The sequence below is a fragment of the Cucurbita pepo genome, chromosome 3, assembly GCF_057944985.1.
Source record: "Cucurbita pepo subsp. pepo isolate OVF chromosome 3, ASM5794498v1, whole genome shotgun sequence".
NCBI lineage: Eukaryota > Viridiplantae > Streptophyta > Magnoliopsida > Cucurbitales > Cucurbitaceae > Cucurbita > Cucurbita pepo.
The window spans coordinates 17976177-17990717 of record NC_141800.1 but is presented as its reverse complement, the minus strand read 5'-3'; the positions used below and the strand labels follow the sequence as shown (position 1 = coordinate 17990717).

Sequence of the window (14541 nt, the reverse complement as noted above, 5' to 3'; positions counted from 1 at the left end):
GCTGCCCTTCAAATTCGTATCGATTAGTTGAGAGGTCTGAAAGAGAACGTTGTTCTAGGAGGAGCGGCAAATGGTGTCCCTCTTCTTGGACTTATGAATTCACAAGTACCAACGGAGGACCAAGAAATTACCCGACCTCGTAATTTATAATAATCTAACGTGCGTTAGTGATTTGAGTTTAGAGTTGAGTTGAGTAATACATAGGTTAGTTTTGTTATATGATTTTTTTATTAAAATTAAAATGTTATTGTTTAGAATATTTATTTTATATGTTGAAATAAGATCTATATCTTAATTTCAATATATATTTAAAAAAACTACATTCCAAGTCTATATCACAGTAATTTGAAATTAAATAAAACTATAAAATAATTGTATGGATATATAGTTACATTGTAAGTGAAAAAATATTTTTATGAAAAAAAGATAATAATAATAAAAAGCGAATTAATTTTAATTAATTATTTATTTATTTGAATCCAATTCAAATAAATTTTATTTTTTAATAATTAAAAAAGCAGCCTCCTACTGGGAACTGTTGAGGTTAATAGTCCGTGTTCGCGCCCCTACGGATTTATTTTCTCTTAGCCCACCCGTCCCGCTCAATACCTCACTCTCAAGAGTCCCGCGCCGGCATTCCTCCGCCGTACTCTCCGCCGTCCTCCGCTCTGTAGCTCTATAGTTCCTTAGCAAAACGTGCAGATTTTTCTTACGCCATTTTCTAATGGCGTCATCGATGAAATTCACAGATTGCTCTCCTTGCGCCACTGTCCGTCTTGTTCCCTCTACTCGAACCAGGCTTCGAAACTCCGATGGCGCTGGTTTCTTTCACCGTCTTCTTGGCCTTTCTCGCCCCGCTTTTCCTAGAACTTTCGTTTCTCGATCTTCCACTTCAACTTTGCCCGTCATCTCTGGTATGCGTCTCTCTGTGTGCCTCTATTCGTATTTGTTTATGAAGAAGTATAGTGATGATTTTTTATTTAGAGTTTCATGTTTTGAAGGTCTTGCTTCTCATTTTCATCTAATTTTGCTTCTTGAGCTTGTGGAAACTCTGGAATATTTTTGCGTTGATTTTAGGCTACTTGCAAGGTATCTAACTTCCAGAGTAATTGATGCTGAAATGGTGTTCAATTGTTTTAGTTTTATGTTTGCTTTGCAACTTCTAAAGAACTTATGTGTGTAGAAATCAGATTGATTTTTCTTTCTTAGAGCAGCGGATAGCTTCTTTTTTTCTTTTTCTTTTACTTGCAAAGGATTCTGGACTCTAATTTTCTTTTGATTTCAGCTTCAATTTCAACCGAGGCGACTGCGGAAGTGATTGATGGAAAACTGGTGGCGAAGCAGATTAGAGAGGAGATTACTGCCGAAGTATCTCGAATGAAGGGTGCCATTGGTGTTGTTCCAGGCTTAGCAGTCATCCTTGTTGGAGATAGGAAGGATTCTGCAACTTATGTACGAAATAAGAAAAAAGCTTGCGAATCTGTGGGTATTAAATCTTTTGAAGTAAACTTACCTGAAGATTGTTCCGAGCAAGAAGTACTCAAGTATATATCCGACTTCAATGATGATCCATCTGTCCATGGCATCCTTGTTCAATTACCTTTGCCTAAAGTATGTTTACTAAAACTAAATTTCTTTTGTCAAATAATTATCTTATCGAAATTTACTATACTATCTTAGCATATTACTAATGGCACTCTAATTTAAATTATCTGTTATCTTAATAAGCCGTGTTGTATGTAAATTTATATGATCATCATGTCAAAAATTATATGCTTCTTGACTTTATGTTTTCGTTGATTTGGCAGCATATGAATGAACAGAATATATTGCATGCTGTTAGCATTGAAAAAGATGTAGATGGATTTCACCCACTAAACATCGGTCGTCTTGCAATGAGAGGTGAAGAACCATTGTTTGTTCCATGTACGCCAAAAGGGTGTATTGAATTGCTGCATAGATATAACATTAGTATCAAAGGGAAGAGAGCTGTTGTAATCGGTCGAAGCAATATTGTAGGAACCCCAGCTGCTCTTTTGCTTCAAGTGAGATTTTGTTCGTTAATGTCTTGTATGTTTATCATTCTATCAAACTCCATTTATTGACTTCAATTCCTACAATGTTACTGATTTAGATTTTGTCTTGTAACATTTGTCATCTTGAGTAGGGAGAAGATGCAACTGTTAGCGTCGTTCATTCTCGGACCAAGGACCCCGAAGAGTTAACAAAACAAGCTGATATTATCATCTCTGCAGTTGGCAAAGCCAATATGGTTAAGGGCAGTTGGATCAAGCCCGGAGCAGTTATTATTGACGTTGGAATTAATCCAGTAGAGGTGAGCTAAATAGCTTTTTTTGGGAGTGAGTTCTCTCTATCTCGATATCGTTTCTTATCTAAAATTACTTCGACACTAATTTATATCGATTTCATCTTTGCGGTGTGTCTATGATCATATGGCTGAACTGAAATCTTGTAGCTTGTTTTGAACTACATTCAATATTTCACTCTTGTTGTTATCATCATTGTGTGACAGGATGCAAGTAGCCCTCGTGGGTATCGTCTAGTAGGAGACGTTTGTTATGAGGAGGCGATCAAAATTGCTTCAGCCATTACTCCCGTACCCGGGGGAGTTGGGCCAATGACGATAGCGATGCTGCTCTCCAACACACTTACAGCAGCAAAAAGAACACACAACTTCCAGTGAAACTTCGGAAGTTTATTATGATTTTACAGAGAAAGCTTCCCTTAGCAAGGACTAAGCGGTGAAATAACCCCATGTGAGCACACTTCTTTTCAAGTCATTTTAACCTTTTTTTTTTTTTTTTTTCCTCTTTAGGGAGAATGACTTGTGGACATTGTTGTGTGTTTTAACCACAGGAACACATTTTGTAGTTGCATTTAGAAATAAATGAACCAAACTGATCTAAACAGGAATCAGCCGGTCTGTTCGGCTGAGTAATTAGTCTGTTTCAATTTAGGACAGCTTGATGGAAATAATTTGCAGCCATTTATTTGAAATGAATCTACTCTGATTGACAATTATATTTGATTTACTTTCTACCTTAATTTTTGTAATCATTCAATTATTGTTCTTGGATTTGTCGAGTAATCATTCAACTATATTTAATGTTAAAGAAAATCTATTTTTACCCATTAATTGGTTAGGTTTTATCTATTTGGAATGAAAATGACATAATAGGTAAAAAGAATATTGTTAAAATTTGAGTATTTCAACTATGAATTTTTGTTAAATTTATACAAAATTTGATATTTTTAGGGAGTTTACACAAATTTGTGAGTGAAATTAAAATTTTAGAGTACAAATTGATAGAATATAATTGACGTAGGTACATTCTTGTTGGAAGGAGCGTGAAATCCCATGCCAACATGAACTACAATAAGGATCTTTGGTGATGGTCAATTTCTCACAATCAAAGAGTGCGTACGTCGGAAGAACAATCGAACAAGCTCTTTTATGGAGAGATAGGAACAATCGAACAAGCTCTTTTATGGAGAGACAGGTAAGCGTTTCTATCTTCTTAACTTGAAATGACAAATAGTTTGAAGATAATTGTTTTCTTTTATGAAACATCTTATAAATACTTTCAAAATGTGTTTAATAGCTAAAAGAAACTAACACAAAACTATAATACTAAAGAAAAATGAGATAAAATATACAGATATATCATTATGGGTCAAAATATTAGTAACGATTTGGAACGGTAGTTTGAAATAGAAACCGAAAAAGAGAAAGAGAACACATATTTGGGACAAATAGTGATTGGAAATGGTATAGCATTCAGTGTGCTTTATTCCAGCTTCTCCTCTCACCGAAAGAAACTATGGTACATTGTGTTTCCATGCTCCAAAGGGGCATAGAAATAATGTGTTGAATTGCCTTGAAACAAACCCAAATTGGTTACAAACCAACCTTGAAAGCAAAAAAGATAGAAAAAAATAGCTCAAACAACAACAAAAAATAAGAAAAGCCAAGGACTCCCAAACTCTGGTGCATGGAAGCAGAATGAAGGCATTTTAAGTTTCTCCAGCCCCTTCCTCGGACTGAGCTTCGGCGTCGCCCTTGGCCTCGTCTTCCTCCGCTGATTCGGGCGGCGGTGTGGTGGCCTTCTTGTTTGCAGCAGCTTCAAGGACATGGTTGTAGTTGCCCTTGATCATGAAGAGCTGAGCAAAATGATGTTTGCAGTACAACACTCCATCAAGAGCAGCATAAGAGGAGTGTGTCAAATTGCACCCACCATGAGCACACCTGAAGCAATTCTTATGGTAACATTCCCCCTCGAGAGTCACCTGAACCATACTTTTAATTATCCAACAAATCTACTAACATTCTACCTATAATTCAACAAAACAAAACAAAACCAAATGAAGAACTATAGACCTTCTCCAATGGATAAACCGTCTTCGTGCAGGCCGAGCATTTGTCTTGAGTTCCAGAGAACATGGAGGACAGTTTGCTAGGAGCCCTCGATTGCTACACGTTTTGAAAGTTACCGAGCTACGTAATTAATATCGGAATTGTATTCGATAGTAAACTAAAACATGAATTAAAGATATCTTGTGCTTTCAAGCATGTTCGGGAGTGATCATATATCATGTTTCAAATCGTTGTGGAACGGTCAAGAATGGAAACATACCATATCATTTTGCTTCTCGGAAGGCTTGGCTGTTGCCAAAAATATAATGAGAATGAGAGAATGATAGAAAAATAGGTAAAATGATAAGAGATGGAAAAGAAAAAACATTACCAGTTTGAAAATTCTTGCTGAAATTTCCAGATTCCTTGAAGAGTTGCTCAAAATGAGGCTTGCAATACAGGACACCGTCCATCCATGAGTAGCTACTCATCTATCACAAAAGACGACTCGAGTCAAAGATTGATCATATCAAACGAAAAAAGAAGAACGAAACGTGTAAAATCGAGACGTACGGAAAGGGTGCCTTTGCAGTGGCTACATTTGAAGCAAGACTTATGGTAAGGATTGCCTTCAAGGGAAAGCAACTCAACCACATAAACAGTCTTATCACAAGCCTTGCATTTGTCCAATGTTCCAGTGAATGACATCTTTATTCCTTCTCGATTTTTCGTCTACAACAACGACTCGAACCGAACCGGAGTGCGATAGCTCCTCGAGAAACTGCAAACAAAAAAAAAAAAAAAATTGCAAGTTGTCTGAGGATGAGATCTCAGACAAGATTATGAAAAGAAGGTAAGTGAAATGGGATGGATGAGAAAAGAGAATGGGAATTAGTGCTTTGGATTTGTTGTGTTAAAAAAATGTAAATTTAAATACATCAGATTATGTTGGAAAGAGTGCTTTTTTTGTATCCTAAAGCCAAAACTTTGTGGTTGCAGATCTCCAATTTCGGACATTGTCAGATGTTTTTTTGAGGGGAATAAGGTTTCTTTCTTTGACCATTTCAAACCATTAATCATTTTTTTTTCATTTGGAAACCCCTAATTTTGATGAATGGTCATGATTGCATCTCTTCTGAATGCTTCATTTGGTTCATTCTTTAATTCTTTTTATTATTATTTTCTTATGGGTTTGCTTAAACTTTGCTTGAAGAAAGATGAGAAACTTCATTTTTAAAACAAAAAATCAAATAAGCATTAAAATGAACTTTGAAGGCCAAATAAAGATTAAAATCACTGTTGGTATGAACATTTCAAATTTTATGGATATATGGACGTGAATCAGTAATTTTTTTTAATAATTTTGTTAGTAAGGTATATTTTCATATTTAGATTTATAGAATATATGGCTTCCGCGTATAAAAAGATATAGAAATAGTGACGTCAAATCATTATTCCATTACAGATATATTGACATGTGAATATAATTTCGTTATATATTCAATTAGACTTGGGCAAAGCAATAAGGGAAAATTTTGGCTCGAATATAGTTTCCTTTGACTTTTATAAAAGAACATTTTACAATGATTTTCTAATACAATAGTATAGAAAAGTAAAATTCACAACTGGCATCATGAGTCCAAATAGGCAGCATTCCAGCCAAAATTCGTTCCAGAACACATCCAAGCACGGTGTGCGAGTCACATACTAGAGGCTAGAGGCTCCCGATATGTGAAGAACTTGCCTGGTAAAGCGTTGCCAATGTTGATCAATTAGAACAATGATTGCAGCTTTAAACGAAGTTTTGAAAGAATCATAGGACCGGAGTGGTTGCCCCACCGCAATGGCTGAATAAAAACCTTCAAATAAGGACACCGCTAAGATCAATCCCACCGACCATGAATGACATTATGTCACCCAACTCAACCGAAATTTTCGTCTAAAAATATTGTTATCATTCAAAATAATGTATGTCTGAATGGTTCAAATTTTTCCTAAAATAATAAGAATTGATTATTAAATATAATAATCACCATTACCAAGATTAATTAACTTGTAAATACAAACTTGATATCGCAAATTTCTCTCGAAAAAATAAGAAATAAAAAGTGAAAGTTAAATGTTAAAAATAAAATTATGAAAAACTTAATCATGAAAACAACTCTTTAAATAGCTCAACTAGTCAGAGTAGAGAAAAATCATTGAATTTGAAAGACTAGATCAAATCAAACTCCTTCAGCTGTCTTCCAAATCTTTGAAAACCATAGTTAAAACTGAAACTTAAATATTGCATTGAAGCTCAACACTTCAAATTGCAATTACAAAATTTCAACGAGAGAAACAGATAAAAGAAATGAAATCTAGAACTCGAAAACTAAATTTGAAAAGCAAGCTCATCACTTAAAAAGTCGGAACTTCAAATTGCAATTACTAAGTTTCAACAACTAGAGAAACGGAAGAACGAAGTAAAACAGAATTACTAAGATTGGAGAGATCAGAGTGTGCTTATATGGAAATTCAGTCACGGTTAATTCAGAAACACGGACCAATGTATCGCATCATATCTCAACCAAACTTCAAGAATACCAAAGAAAAACACATCATAGACTTAGAGAAGCCGATAAGATTTAGGAAAAAATGAGTGAAAAATCATTCGAAAAACTCGCAGGACAAAGTGAAGAGCATCAGAGACTTAAATATGAAAGTAATCACGAAATACTTCGATCATTTTGTTGCAGTTATTTTCCTCATCCTCTGCAAGATACTTTGTCCCGCTACCTAACAAGAAAGAAGAAACTCAAACGGTGACAAATATTCGGATCACCGGCGGCGGTGAATCGCCGATGAGTACGAAGGCAAGATAAAACAAAGAAAGAGAGGGAGAGAGAGAGTCGAAGGAGTAGATGAAACCATTGTGCCGCTTTAAAGGGTTATTTATAGGACTCTGCGTGGGAGCCCTAGAAATTAGTTGAGTTTTTTATGGGCCTTTCGTTTGGGCCCAATATATGGGCCTTTCGTTTGGGCCCAATATATGGGCCTTAGTTTGGGCCCAATATATGGGCTTAGCCCAGTACAGAAAGTATTTGCGTATTTTTTTCCGATTGATTCTGTAAGCACTAAAATTGACTGAAATTGAGCGGCGAAGTAGGAGGTTGAGAGGAGCGACAATGGCGAAACCTTCTTCTTCAGCAACTCCTTCTTCTTCAGGAACTCCTTCTTCTTCAGCAACTCCTTCTTCTTCAGCAACTCCTTCGTTAATCTTTGACTCTCCGACGATTCAGATAAGGGATATGTCTGAAGAGGACCTACGCGGAACTATAGAATTGCTCAATGGATTGGGCGGTTCCGGCCAAATTCCGGACGATTGCAACACCAAGGGATTCTATTCCGATATCATTCGCGGTCATCTCCGGCAGCGCCGCCTCGAACGAGGCCGTCTGACCTACCTCCTCTCCGTCAAACCTGCTGTTTCCGTAATTTCTTAATTCTCCATCCAGATTTGTTTTCTCATCGAATTTAGGAGAAATTTGGTATGCGGTTTCTAATACTGTGCGTTCCTTGTGTTGCGTCTGATTTGAATCGAAACAATATGTTGCGCAACTTGAAAATACGGTGTTTGATTTGAATCGAAGCAATATCTTTGAGTTCTTGAAAATTCATGCTGAGAAAATTTGGTGCCTGATTTGAATCGAAACAGTATCTATTGGATCTTGAAAACTTAGTATTGGTATGTTTGAGTTTTGATTGCTGAGATTTTTCAAATTCTCTTCATCTGCTACTATCAGCTTTCGGTCATGTGGATTCATCTGTTATATGAAATAAAAAATGAACATCAATATTGTTTACATTCACATTAAACAGAGATATCTATTGTATAATTTCAGAATCGTTATGGCTTTCTACATGGAGGATTTGTTGCTGCGGCTGCTGAGTTCTCATCAATTGCTTGTGCCCGAACTGTCATGGCAGAGGATAAGGAGTTATTTCTTGGGGAACTAAGCATCTCTTATCTCTCAGGCGCTCCACGAAATGTGAGTAAAATTTAAGTTACTGTTGTGCTTCCTCCAGATTATTTGAGTAGGTTAGATAAGTTGACAGAATTGTCTACCGAATTGACCAAAACTGAGTCGAACCATAATTGAAATGAGCTAGTTGAACCAACAAAATCCGACGAACGAATCATCAAGAATGACACTTCAAATTGAATGAACTGAATTGGTCAATTCAGCTGGTTTTCTTGGGGGTTTTTTTTTTCAGTTTTGAAAGCTGGGAAGTTCATAATAGAAATTGAATGTTGAGATTTGTCAGTTGATAGAGCCGTGAGAAATTGAGAATGTTTTTCCTGGACCAGCAAACTTTTGTGTAGCCATGCATGGGCTGGAGGGTTGCATAAATTGGGATGGGACCACTTTATCTTCTTATGATTTGAAACTCATCCTACCATTGTGCTTATTTATTATTGGTTGGGGTATCTTCATGGCTCACTTCCAACAATCTTCCCCTTAATAGTTTGTGGGAAAATACCGTCACTAATAAGTTTTCGTTGAGGATTAAGTGGAAGTACGCTCATCTGGATCCTGAGTTTCTAATTGAGAGTGTCCTGAGTTTTTTAATTGAGAGATTAAGAATTAAACGATAATTGTCAAACTTTATAATATTTTTGATATCAACTTCAAAACTAGAACCCACAAATGGGACCGAGTTCGCTTGGGTGTTCTAGGATACAAACACAGTAGTTTGTATGATGTGAATAAAAAGGGTCTTTGCATATAACATAGAAAATTGTATGACCAAACTAATTAGGACATGTTTCGAATTACTTTCTAAGTTCTTAAAATAGTGTTTTTAAACGCTTAGAAAGTCAATCCAAACAAATTGTTATACGAAAAGGTGAGCATATGTTTTATAATTCCATGCACGATACATCATGAAATTTGGTATGATGATATATCCAAGCTTGGCATACATTTTTACTCAATTATTTGTCCCGGCCTCGATACTTTAGCAAGATGCGTTATTTATTAAAAAAAAAAACCGTTCTTGCAGGCAGAGGTCATAATTGATGCTTCTATTTTAAGGAGTGGAAAACATTTGAATGTCGTTGCTATAGATTTCAGACTTCAAAAGACAGGAAAGTTGATCTACACAGCTCGTTCTACCCTTTATAACATGCCAATGGCAAAGTTGTAAATATCTCCAACAATCTCGAGTTTTTATTCAGGTTGAATAATCGTGTCAAATGTATTTACTATTGTAATGTTGGAGAGAGTAGGGAAATGTATGGATTATATGCTTGATTATTGTCCTTGTACATTTATATACAATTTGTAGGGAAAAAGTGGAAACTTTGGTTCAGTTTTGCAATCAATGGTGAACCTATTGATAATTGAATTAAAGAAATAATAATATTTATACATTAGTGGTTGCATCAACTTATATTTTATTATTTACCGACATAATATAAATATAGACAAGAAATAATAATAATAATAATAATAAAATCATACATACAATTCAATTATGAATGCCATCAAGCTATTAATAGTTTAAGTACAAGAATGGCTACGAGGGTCCAATTGGAGGTGAGGCGAGAATTTACTAATAGAACTCATATCAATTGAGGGGAAGCTTGAAAAGAAAAGCCTAGAAATAACAATATTGCTAGTGGTGGACTTGGACTGTTACAAATGATATCAGAGTCCGACACCGGCGATATGTCAGCAAGGACATTAAGCCTCGAAGGGGGTGGACATTAGGCGGTGTGCTGGCGAGGACGCTGGGTCACGGAGGGGGTGGATTGTGAGATCCCACATCGACTGGAAAGATGAACAAGTGTAAGAAGGGAACGAAGTCATTCTGTATAAGGATGTGGAAACCTCTTTCTAACCGATGCGTTTTCAAAATTTTGAGAGGAAGTCCGAAAAATGAAAGTAAAAAAAAAAAAAAAAAAAAAGACAATATCTACGGAGGGTCGAGGGTGGAGACTTGGACTGATACACTTACCAATTAACCATGAGAAGAAAACCATGCATTTTTTCAGCATTCTACATTTCCACATGCTCGGCAAAAAGAATGGCAGGCAGCGACAACTTCTGTGCTTCTATTATTGCAAACCAATATCATGGTTGGCAGCCCTGATTTTAACACCGTCAGCTAACAGCCAAAAGCATTTAAGGAGAAGAGAGACAAGGTAGGATGACTAAAATAGTAATGCTTACATTCGGTGCCCCTGAAATAACTTTGCCCACAGCTTTCTTACATGCTATTAACTCTTCCATCAAGCTATAAAGAAAGCAAACCGGAATCAGAGTTGAAGGTCAGTTTTGCTCCCTTCCCTGTCGAAAGCGCCAAAACATTCTTCTTTAATGCATCCTAGGATCATTTTGATCAATGTATTACAAGGTTGATCAAGCGTTGCAGATCATTTGGATATGGAAATATAGAATTGAAAACCAATGGAATCTAAAACATCAAGCGTTGCAGATCATTTGGATATGGAAATATAGAATTGAAAACCAATGGAATCTAAAACATCTCTTTCATCATATTGCCATGTTAGGATCACACAACAATGCACACACTCGATCTGAACACAAAGAACATGATAGAAAAAATGCGAGAACTCTGGCTCAAAGATTTGTATTGATGACTTCAAGTATATGAGAGAATACCGAGAATGACTTCAAGTATTTTGTATTAATGACTTCAAGTATGTGAGAGAATACAGAGAATAAGTGTACATTTTCATAGCTCTACAGTTTACTACATATAGTTTTAATAGATATAACCATCTACTATATATAACTATTTACCATCTGTTTACTATACATGTCTATTTATTATTTACTAACATCTTGGCAAGTGAAACTTCTTCAAAATGAAAAGACATCTAAATTTCTCAGTTGTGCCACTAGTGCTGGATTTAACTGTAAACTTAATAATTATTAATTCATTCCGTGTGGTAAAATCTTCCATCTTAGAAAGCAGAGCATTCAAACAATTTGGAACTAATTACCTTTGTTTCACTACTCGATTAAAGCTTTCCTGCTGATGTGGTCACGCAAGCTCTCCACGATCTTAATGGTGCGATCATTTGCCCGAATCAGACACCAATAATGCCTACAAAATTTTCAACACAACGATTAGTTATAGTTTTTCATTCGGCTCACGAATGATTTTCAAAAGACTCCAGAATTAAAAGCAGTACCTACCTCTATCTATATATAACGGCATAGCCAAATTACAAAACATTCGAGCCATACAAAATTTCAGTTCTGAAAGAGTATAGGATTTAGGTTCATCCTCGTAAATAAGGACCTGAGAAATGATTACGAGAAGAAACAAATATAAACTTATTACGCCTCGGTTGAATTCACACTCTGGAAAAGAAAAGTTAAGATAGTAGTAGATTAGTTTTCACGAATTTGAGTTCAAATAATCCAATAATTCAAGATCATAACTATTTTCCTTTCATTGACACAAACATAAAACTAAAGAGAATACAGAAAAGGAGCAGAATACAGACCTCTTCGAGTTCGTCGGGAACTCCGTCGATTTCCGCTAGGTTCCAGTACAGAAGAAACTCATCGATAACAGCAAGATTGTCACGAGTCTTTGAGAAGCTACAGAAGAAACAAATATAAACTAAAATCGCATTACATCTCGGTTGAATTCACACACTGGAAAAGAAAGCTTAAGAGAATAGTAGATTAGTTTTCACGAATTTGAGTTCAAATAATCCAATAATTCATGATCATTACTATTTTCCTTTCATTGACACAAACATAAAACTAAAGAGAATACAGACCTCTTCGAGTTCGTCGAGAACTCCGTCAATTTCCGCGAGGTTCCAATACAGAAGAAACTCATCGATGACAGCAAGATTGTCACGAGTCTTTGAGAAGCCAGAGAAGAAACAAATATAAACTAAAATCGCATTACATCTCGGTTGAATTCACACACTGGATAAGAAAGCTTAAGAGAATAGTAGATTAGTTTTCACGAATTTGAGTTCAAATAATCCAATAATTCATGATCATAACTATTTTCCTTTCATTGACACAAACATAAAACTACAGGAAATACAGGAGCAGAAGACAGACCTCTTCGAGTTCTTCGAGAACTCTATCGATTTCCGCGGGGTTCCAGTACAGAAGAAACTCATCGATAACAGCAAGGTTGTCACGCACGAGTCTTTGAGAAGCCAAAGAAGACCTTCTCGACATCGCTCTTGGCCTTCTCCTTGAGCAGCCTGCCAAGCCGAGTGAAGAATCCCGTCTGACCGGCAGAGCATCTGAAACGAGAACCACCGTCGTGGCTTCGGATTAGTCAGCCAGAGAGAATTAAGCTTCGAGGTGAAGCGCTTGAGAGAAATGAGAGTTTGATAGAATGAGGCCGCGGCCGTAATTACATTCAAAAACCAGATGGATAAACCACTTTCAGAAATGTCATTGAACGACGTCGTTTAATTTCCTGCTTTTTATTCCTTCAAACGTCGTCGTTATGGCTAACATAGAACTATGTCCCAAGCCCAATAAGAAGGCCCAAATCATCTCCTAAAAAATAAAACAAATAACTAAATAGATAAATCATTAAATGAGACTTAAATGGATAGTTAATTACAATTTAACCCTTCGGTAACCGCTTCATTTCTTTAAAGACAAAGGACATTAAAGACATATCCTAATTAAAATATTTAAATCTCTGGACATTTGTGAAATTAGTTCCATTAATATCCCATTCTCCTAATTATTATTTTTTTCTTAAAATGCCCAAATAATCGGAAAATCCATCAAGATTAAGAGTAAGAACTCCAGAGAGGAACGCCGATCACTACGCCACCGCAAATCCGGCGGGAACTCGCCGTCTCCGCCACCGGGACTCCAACCATTGCTTTGGAAGTTAGCGCCGGTTCCGATTCCGATTCCGTTTCCGATTCCGATTCCGTTTCCGATTCCGATTCCGATTCCAGTGCCCTAACTCTCACCGAAATGTTAACAATTCCATTTCGTTCACCACATCGATCTCTCAATCGATAACTCAGTAAATGCAAATAATTTTCCGGTCTATACCGTCCGAGAAAATCCGATACCGGAACGTTCGCCGTTCCGACGATCCTGTTCCTGGAAATAGATCCACAATGCACCTCGATCGTCAAGAACATTGCATCCACCGGAATCTCCATCAACATTTTCTCATTCCAGAACGGATAACATCCGCCTCGCTCATCAATTTCCGTTCTTCCGCCGCCGCCGCCGCCGATGCTCTGGCGATCGAATTTCACAGTTACGAATGTCTTCCTCTTCACACTTTTCCGATCGATTCTTAAATCCTCCCCTGAGATTACGGTGATTTCAATACTCCGAGACGACGTCGTCGCCATGGAAATTGACCAGAACAAAATTTCTCTCGCCGAAAAACAAAGATTCTGCTGTCGGAGAGAAATTGGATGGAGTTTATAGGCGAATTCCGGTTGGAATTTTGGGGAAAAAACGATCAGCTTAATGTCCGACGTCACGGCGATGACGTCTGGAGGCTGACAACTTGAGACAGAAATGGTACTAATTGTAAATTAATAAATCAATTTTTTAGATTTAAGCTGTGGAAGAAATAAAATGTTTATTTATTATCAATATTTTTTTAAATGTAAAAGTATATAATAATTATTTATGTCTTTATTTTCGTTTTTTTTTTTCCTCATTTTATGAATGAAAAAAATATATAATTTTCCTCTCTAAACTTTTAAAAATTATATTTTTATCTTTGAATTTTAATTTAATTTCTATAATCTGTGTGGAAAAATTTATGCGTTTTAAAACGGTTAAACAACTAGTAGACAATTTCTGTTATTAGATTATTTTAGAATTTTAAATAATTAAAATTATAATAGAAATTTAGGGATAAAAATAAAAGCAAAAGAGGGGGAAAAGGCGTGTGAAATTGGAATTTAATTGGAAATTAAATTGTCGGGTGTCGTTTATTAGAGTCAATAAAAATAAAATATTAACTTTTTTCGGTGATAAATAACGATAATGTTTAAACCATCCATATTGTTCTTTTTTTAAAATTATTATTTTATTAATATCCAAAATTCCACAGCCCCATATTTAATTTAATTTAGTAATTAATAAAGACCGTGATTTTTTTAATTAAACATGATTTTAACT

General features: G+C 35.9%; 4 protein-coding genes, 1 long non-coding RNA gene and 1 other non-coding gene across 27 annotated transcripts; 2 read left to right on the top strand and 4 right to left on the bottom strand.

Moving 5' to 3' along the window:
* Positions 1 to 627: 627 nt before the first annotated feature.
* LOC111791391 (bifunctional protein FolD 4, chloroplastic) lies at positions 628 to 5437 on the top strand. 2 transcript variants are annotated; one of them, XM_087122483.1, is made up of 7 exons: positions 628 to 914; positions 1286 to 1611; positions 1809 to 2045; positions 2168 to 2335; positions 2534 to 2777; positions 3366 to 3521; positions 4837 to 5437. In XM_087122483.1, the coding sequence occupies exons 1-5, from the start codon at positions 725 to 727 to the stop codon at positions 2702 to 2704; spliced, it is 1092 nt and encodes a 363-aa protein (XP_086978609.1). In that variant the 5' UTR covers positions 628 to 724; the 3' UTR covers positions 2705 to 2777; positions 3366 to 3521; positions 4837 to 5437. The 2 variants fall into 2 exon arrangements, with proteins under 2 accessions (XP_086978609.1, XP_086978608.1); XM_087122482.1 differs by having other exon boundaries at positions 3348 to 3521.
* On the bottom strand, positions 3779 to 5083 carry LOC111791392 (LIM domain-containing protein PLIM2c). Its single transcript, XM_023672713.2, has 5 exons — positions 4949 to 5083; positions 4767 to 4866; positions 4656 to 4684; positions 4400 to 4492; positions 3779 to 4308 (listed from the first exon to the last, which is right to left on the bottom strand). Exons 1-5 carry the CDS (start codon positions 5081 to 5083, stop codon positions 4036 to 4038), a joined length of 630 nt encoding a protein of 209 aa, XP_023528481.2. The 3' UTR covers positions 3779 to 4035.
* Positions 5438 to 5898: 461 nt separating the features above from the next.
* On the bottom strand, positions 5899 to 7365 carry LOC111791011 (uncharacterized). Its single transcript, XR_002814605.2, has 2 exons — positions 7095 to 7365; positions 5899 to 6234 (listed from the first exon to the last, which is right to left on the bottom strand). It is a non-coding gene; the product is annotated as an uncharacterized LOC111791011 (long non-coding RNA).
* LOC111791922 (small nucleolar RNA Z199) lies at positions 7055 to 7136 on the bottom strand. The gene has a single exon (XR_002814710.1). It is a non-coding gene; the product is annotated as a small nucleolar RNA Z199 (small nucleolar RNA).
* Positions 7366 to 7480: 115 nt separating the features above from the next.
* LOC111789897 (uncharacterized) lies at positions 7481 to 9739 on the top strand. Of its 2 annotated transcripts, XM_087122622.1 has the most exons (4): positions 7487 to 7574; positions 7629 to 7848; positions 8260 to 8406; positions 9422 to 9739. In XM_087122622.1, the coding sequence occupies exons 1-4, from the start codon at positions 7543 to 7545 to the stop codon at positions 9563 to 9565; spliced, it is 543 nt and encodes a 180-aa protein (XP_086978748.1). In that variant the 5' UTR covers positions 7487 to 7542; the 3' UTR covers positions 9566 to 9739. The 2 variants fall into 2 exon arrangements, with proteins under 2 accessions (XP_023526383.2, XP_086978748.1); XM_023670615.2 differs by having other exon boundaries at positions 7481 to 7848.
* A 103-nt stretch (positions 9740 to 9842) lies between these two features.
* Positions 9843 to 13924, bottom strand: LOC111789900 (BON1-associated protein 2-like). 20 transcript variants are annotated; one of them, XM_087122624.1, is made up of 8 exons: positions 12478 to 13924; positions 12183 to 12349; positions 11901 to 11997; positions 11587 to 11692; positions 11391 to 11494; positions 10594 to 10747; positions 10379 to 10509; positions 9843 to 10191 (listed from the first exon to the last, which is right to left on the bottom strand). In XM_087122624.1, the coding sequence occupies exon 1, from the start codon at positions 13755 to 13757 to the stop codon at positions 13173 to 13175; it is 585 nt and encodes a 194-aa protein (XP_086978750.1). In that variant the 5' UTR covers positions 13758 to 13924; the 3' UTR covers positions 9843 to 10191; positions 10379 to 10509; positions 10594 to 10747; positions 11391 to 11494; positions 11587 to 11692; positions 11901 to 11997; positions 12183 to 12349; positions 12478 to 13172. The 20 variants fall into 20 exon arrangements, with proteins under 20 accessions (XP_086978750.1, XP_086978751.1, XP_086978752.1 ...); XM_087122625.1 differs by having other exon boundaries at positions 12183 to 12336; XM_087122626.1 differs by having other exon boundaries at positions 12183 to 12269.
* Positions 13925 to 14541: the final 617 nt, after the last annotated feature.

Bases quoted from the DNA above. Each gene is read 5' to 3' on its own strand.
- LOC111791392 (XM_023672713.2), bottom strand. From the start codon at position 5,083: ATGTCATTCACTGGAACATTGGACAAATGCAAGGCTTGTGATAAGACT. The intron at 4,867-4,948 runs GTACGTCTCGAT...CTTTTGTGATAG, and splicing joins ACTGCAAAGGCACCCTTTCC to ATGAGTAGCTACTCATGGAT. The intron at 4,493-4,655 runs GTATGTTTCCAT...CAAAACGTGTAG, and splicing joins CCGAGAAGCAAAATGATATG to CAATCGAGGGCTCCTAGCAA.
- LOC111791391 (XM_087122483.1), top strand. From the start codon at position 725: ATGGCGTCATCGATGAAATTCACAGATTGCTCTCCTTGCGCCACTGTC. The intron at 1,612-1,808 runs GTATGTTTACTA...TTGATTTGGCAG, and splicing joins TTCAATTACCTTTGCCTAAA to CATATGAATGAACAGAATAT. The intron at 2,046-2,167 runs GTGAGATTTTGT...CATCTTGAGTAG, and splicing joins CAGCTGCTCTTTTGCTTCAA to GGAGAAGATGCAACTGTTAG.
- LOC111789897 (XM_023670615.2), top strand. From the start codon at position 7,543: ATGGCGAAACCTTCTTCTTCAGCAACTCCTTCTTCTTCAGGAACTCCT. The intron at 7,849-8,259 runs GTAATTTCTTAA...GTATAATTTCAG, and splicing joins CCGTCAAACCTGCTGTTTCC to AATCGTTATGGCTTTCTACA. The intron at 8,407-9,421 runs GTGAGTAAAATT...CCGTTCTTGCAG, and splicing joins TCTCAGGCGCTCCACGAAAT to GCAGAGGTCATAATTGATGC.
- LOC111789900 (XM_087122623.1), bottom strand. From the start codon at position 13,757: ATGGCGACGACGTCGTCTCGGAGTATTGAAATCACCGTAATCTCAGGG.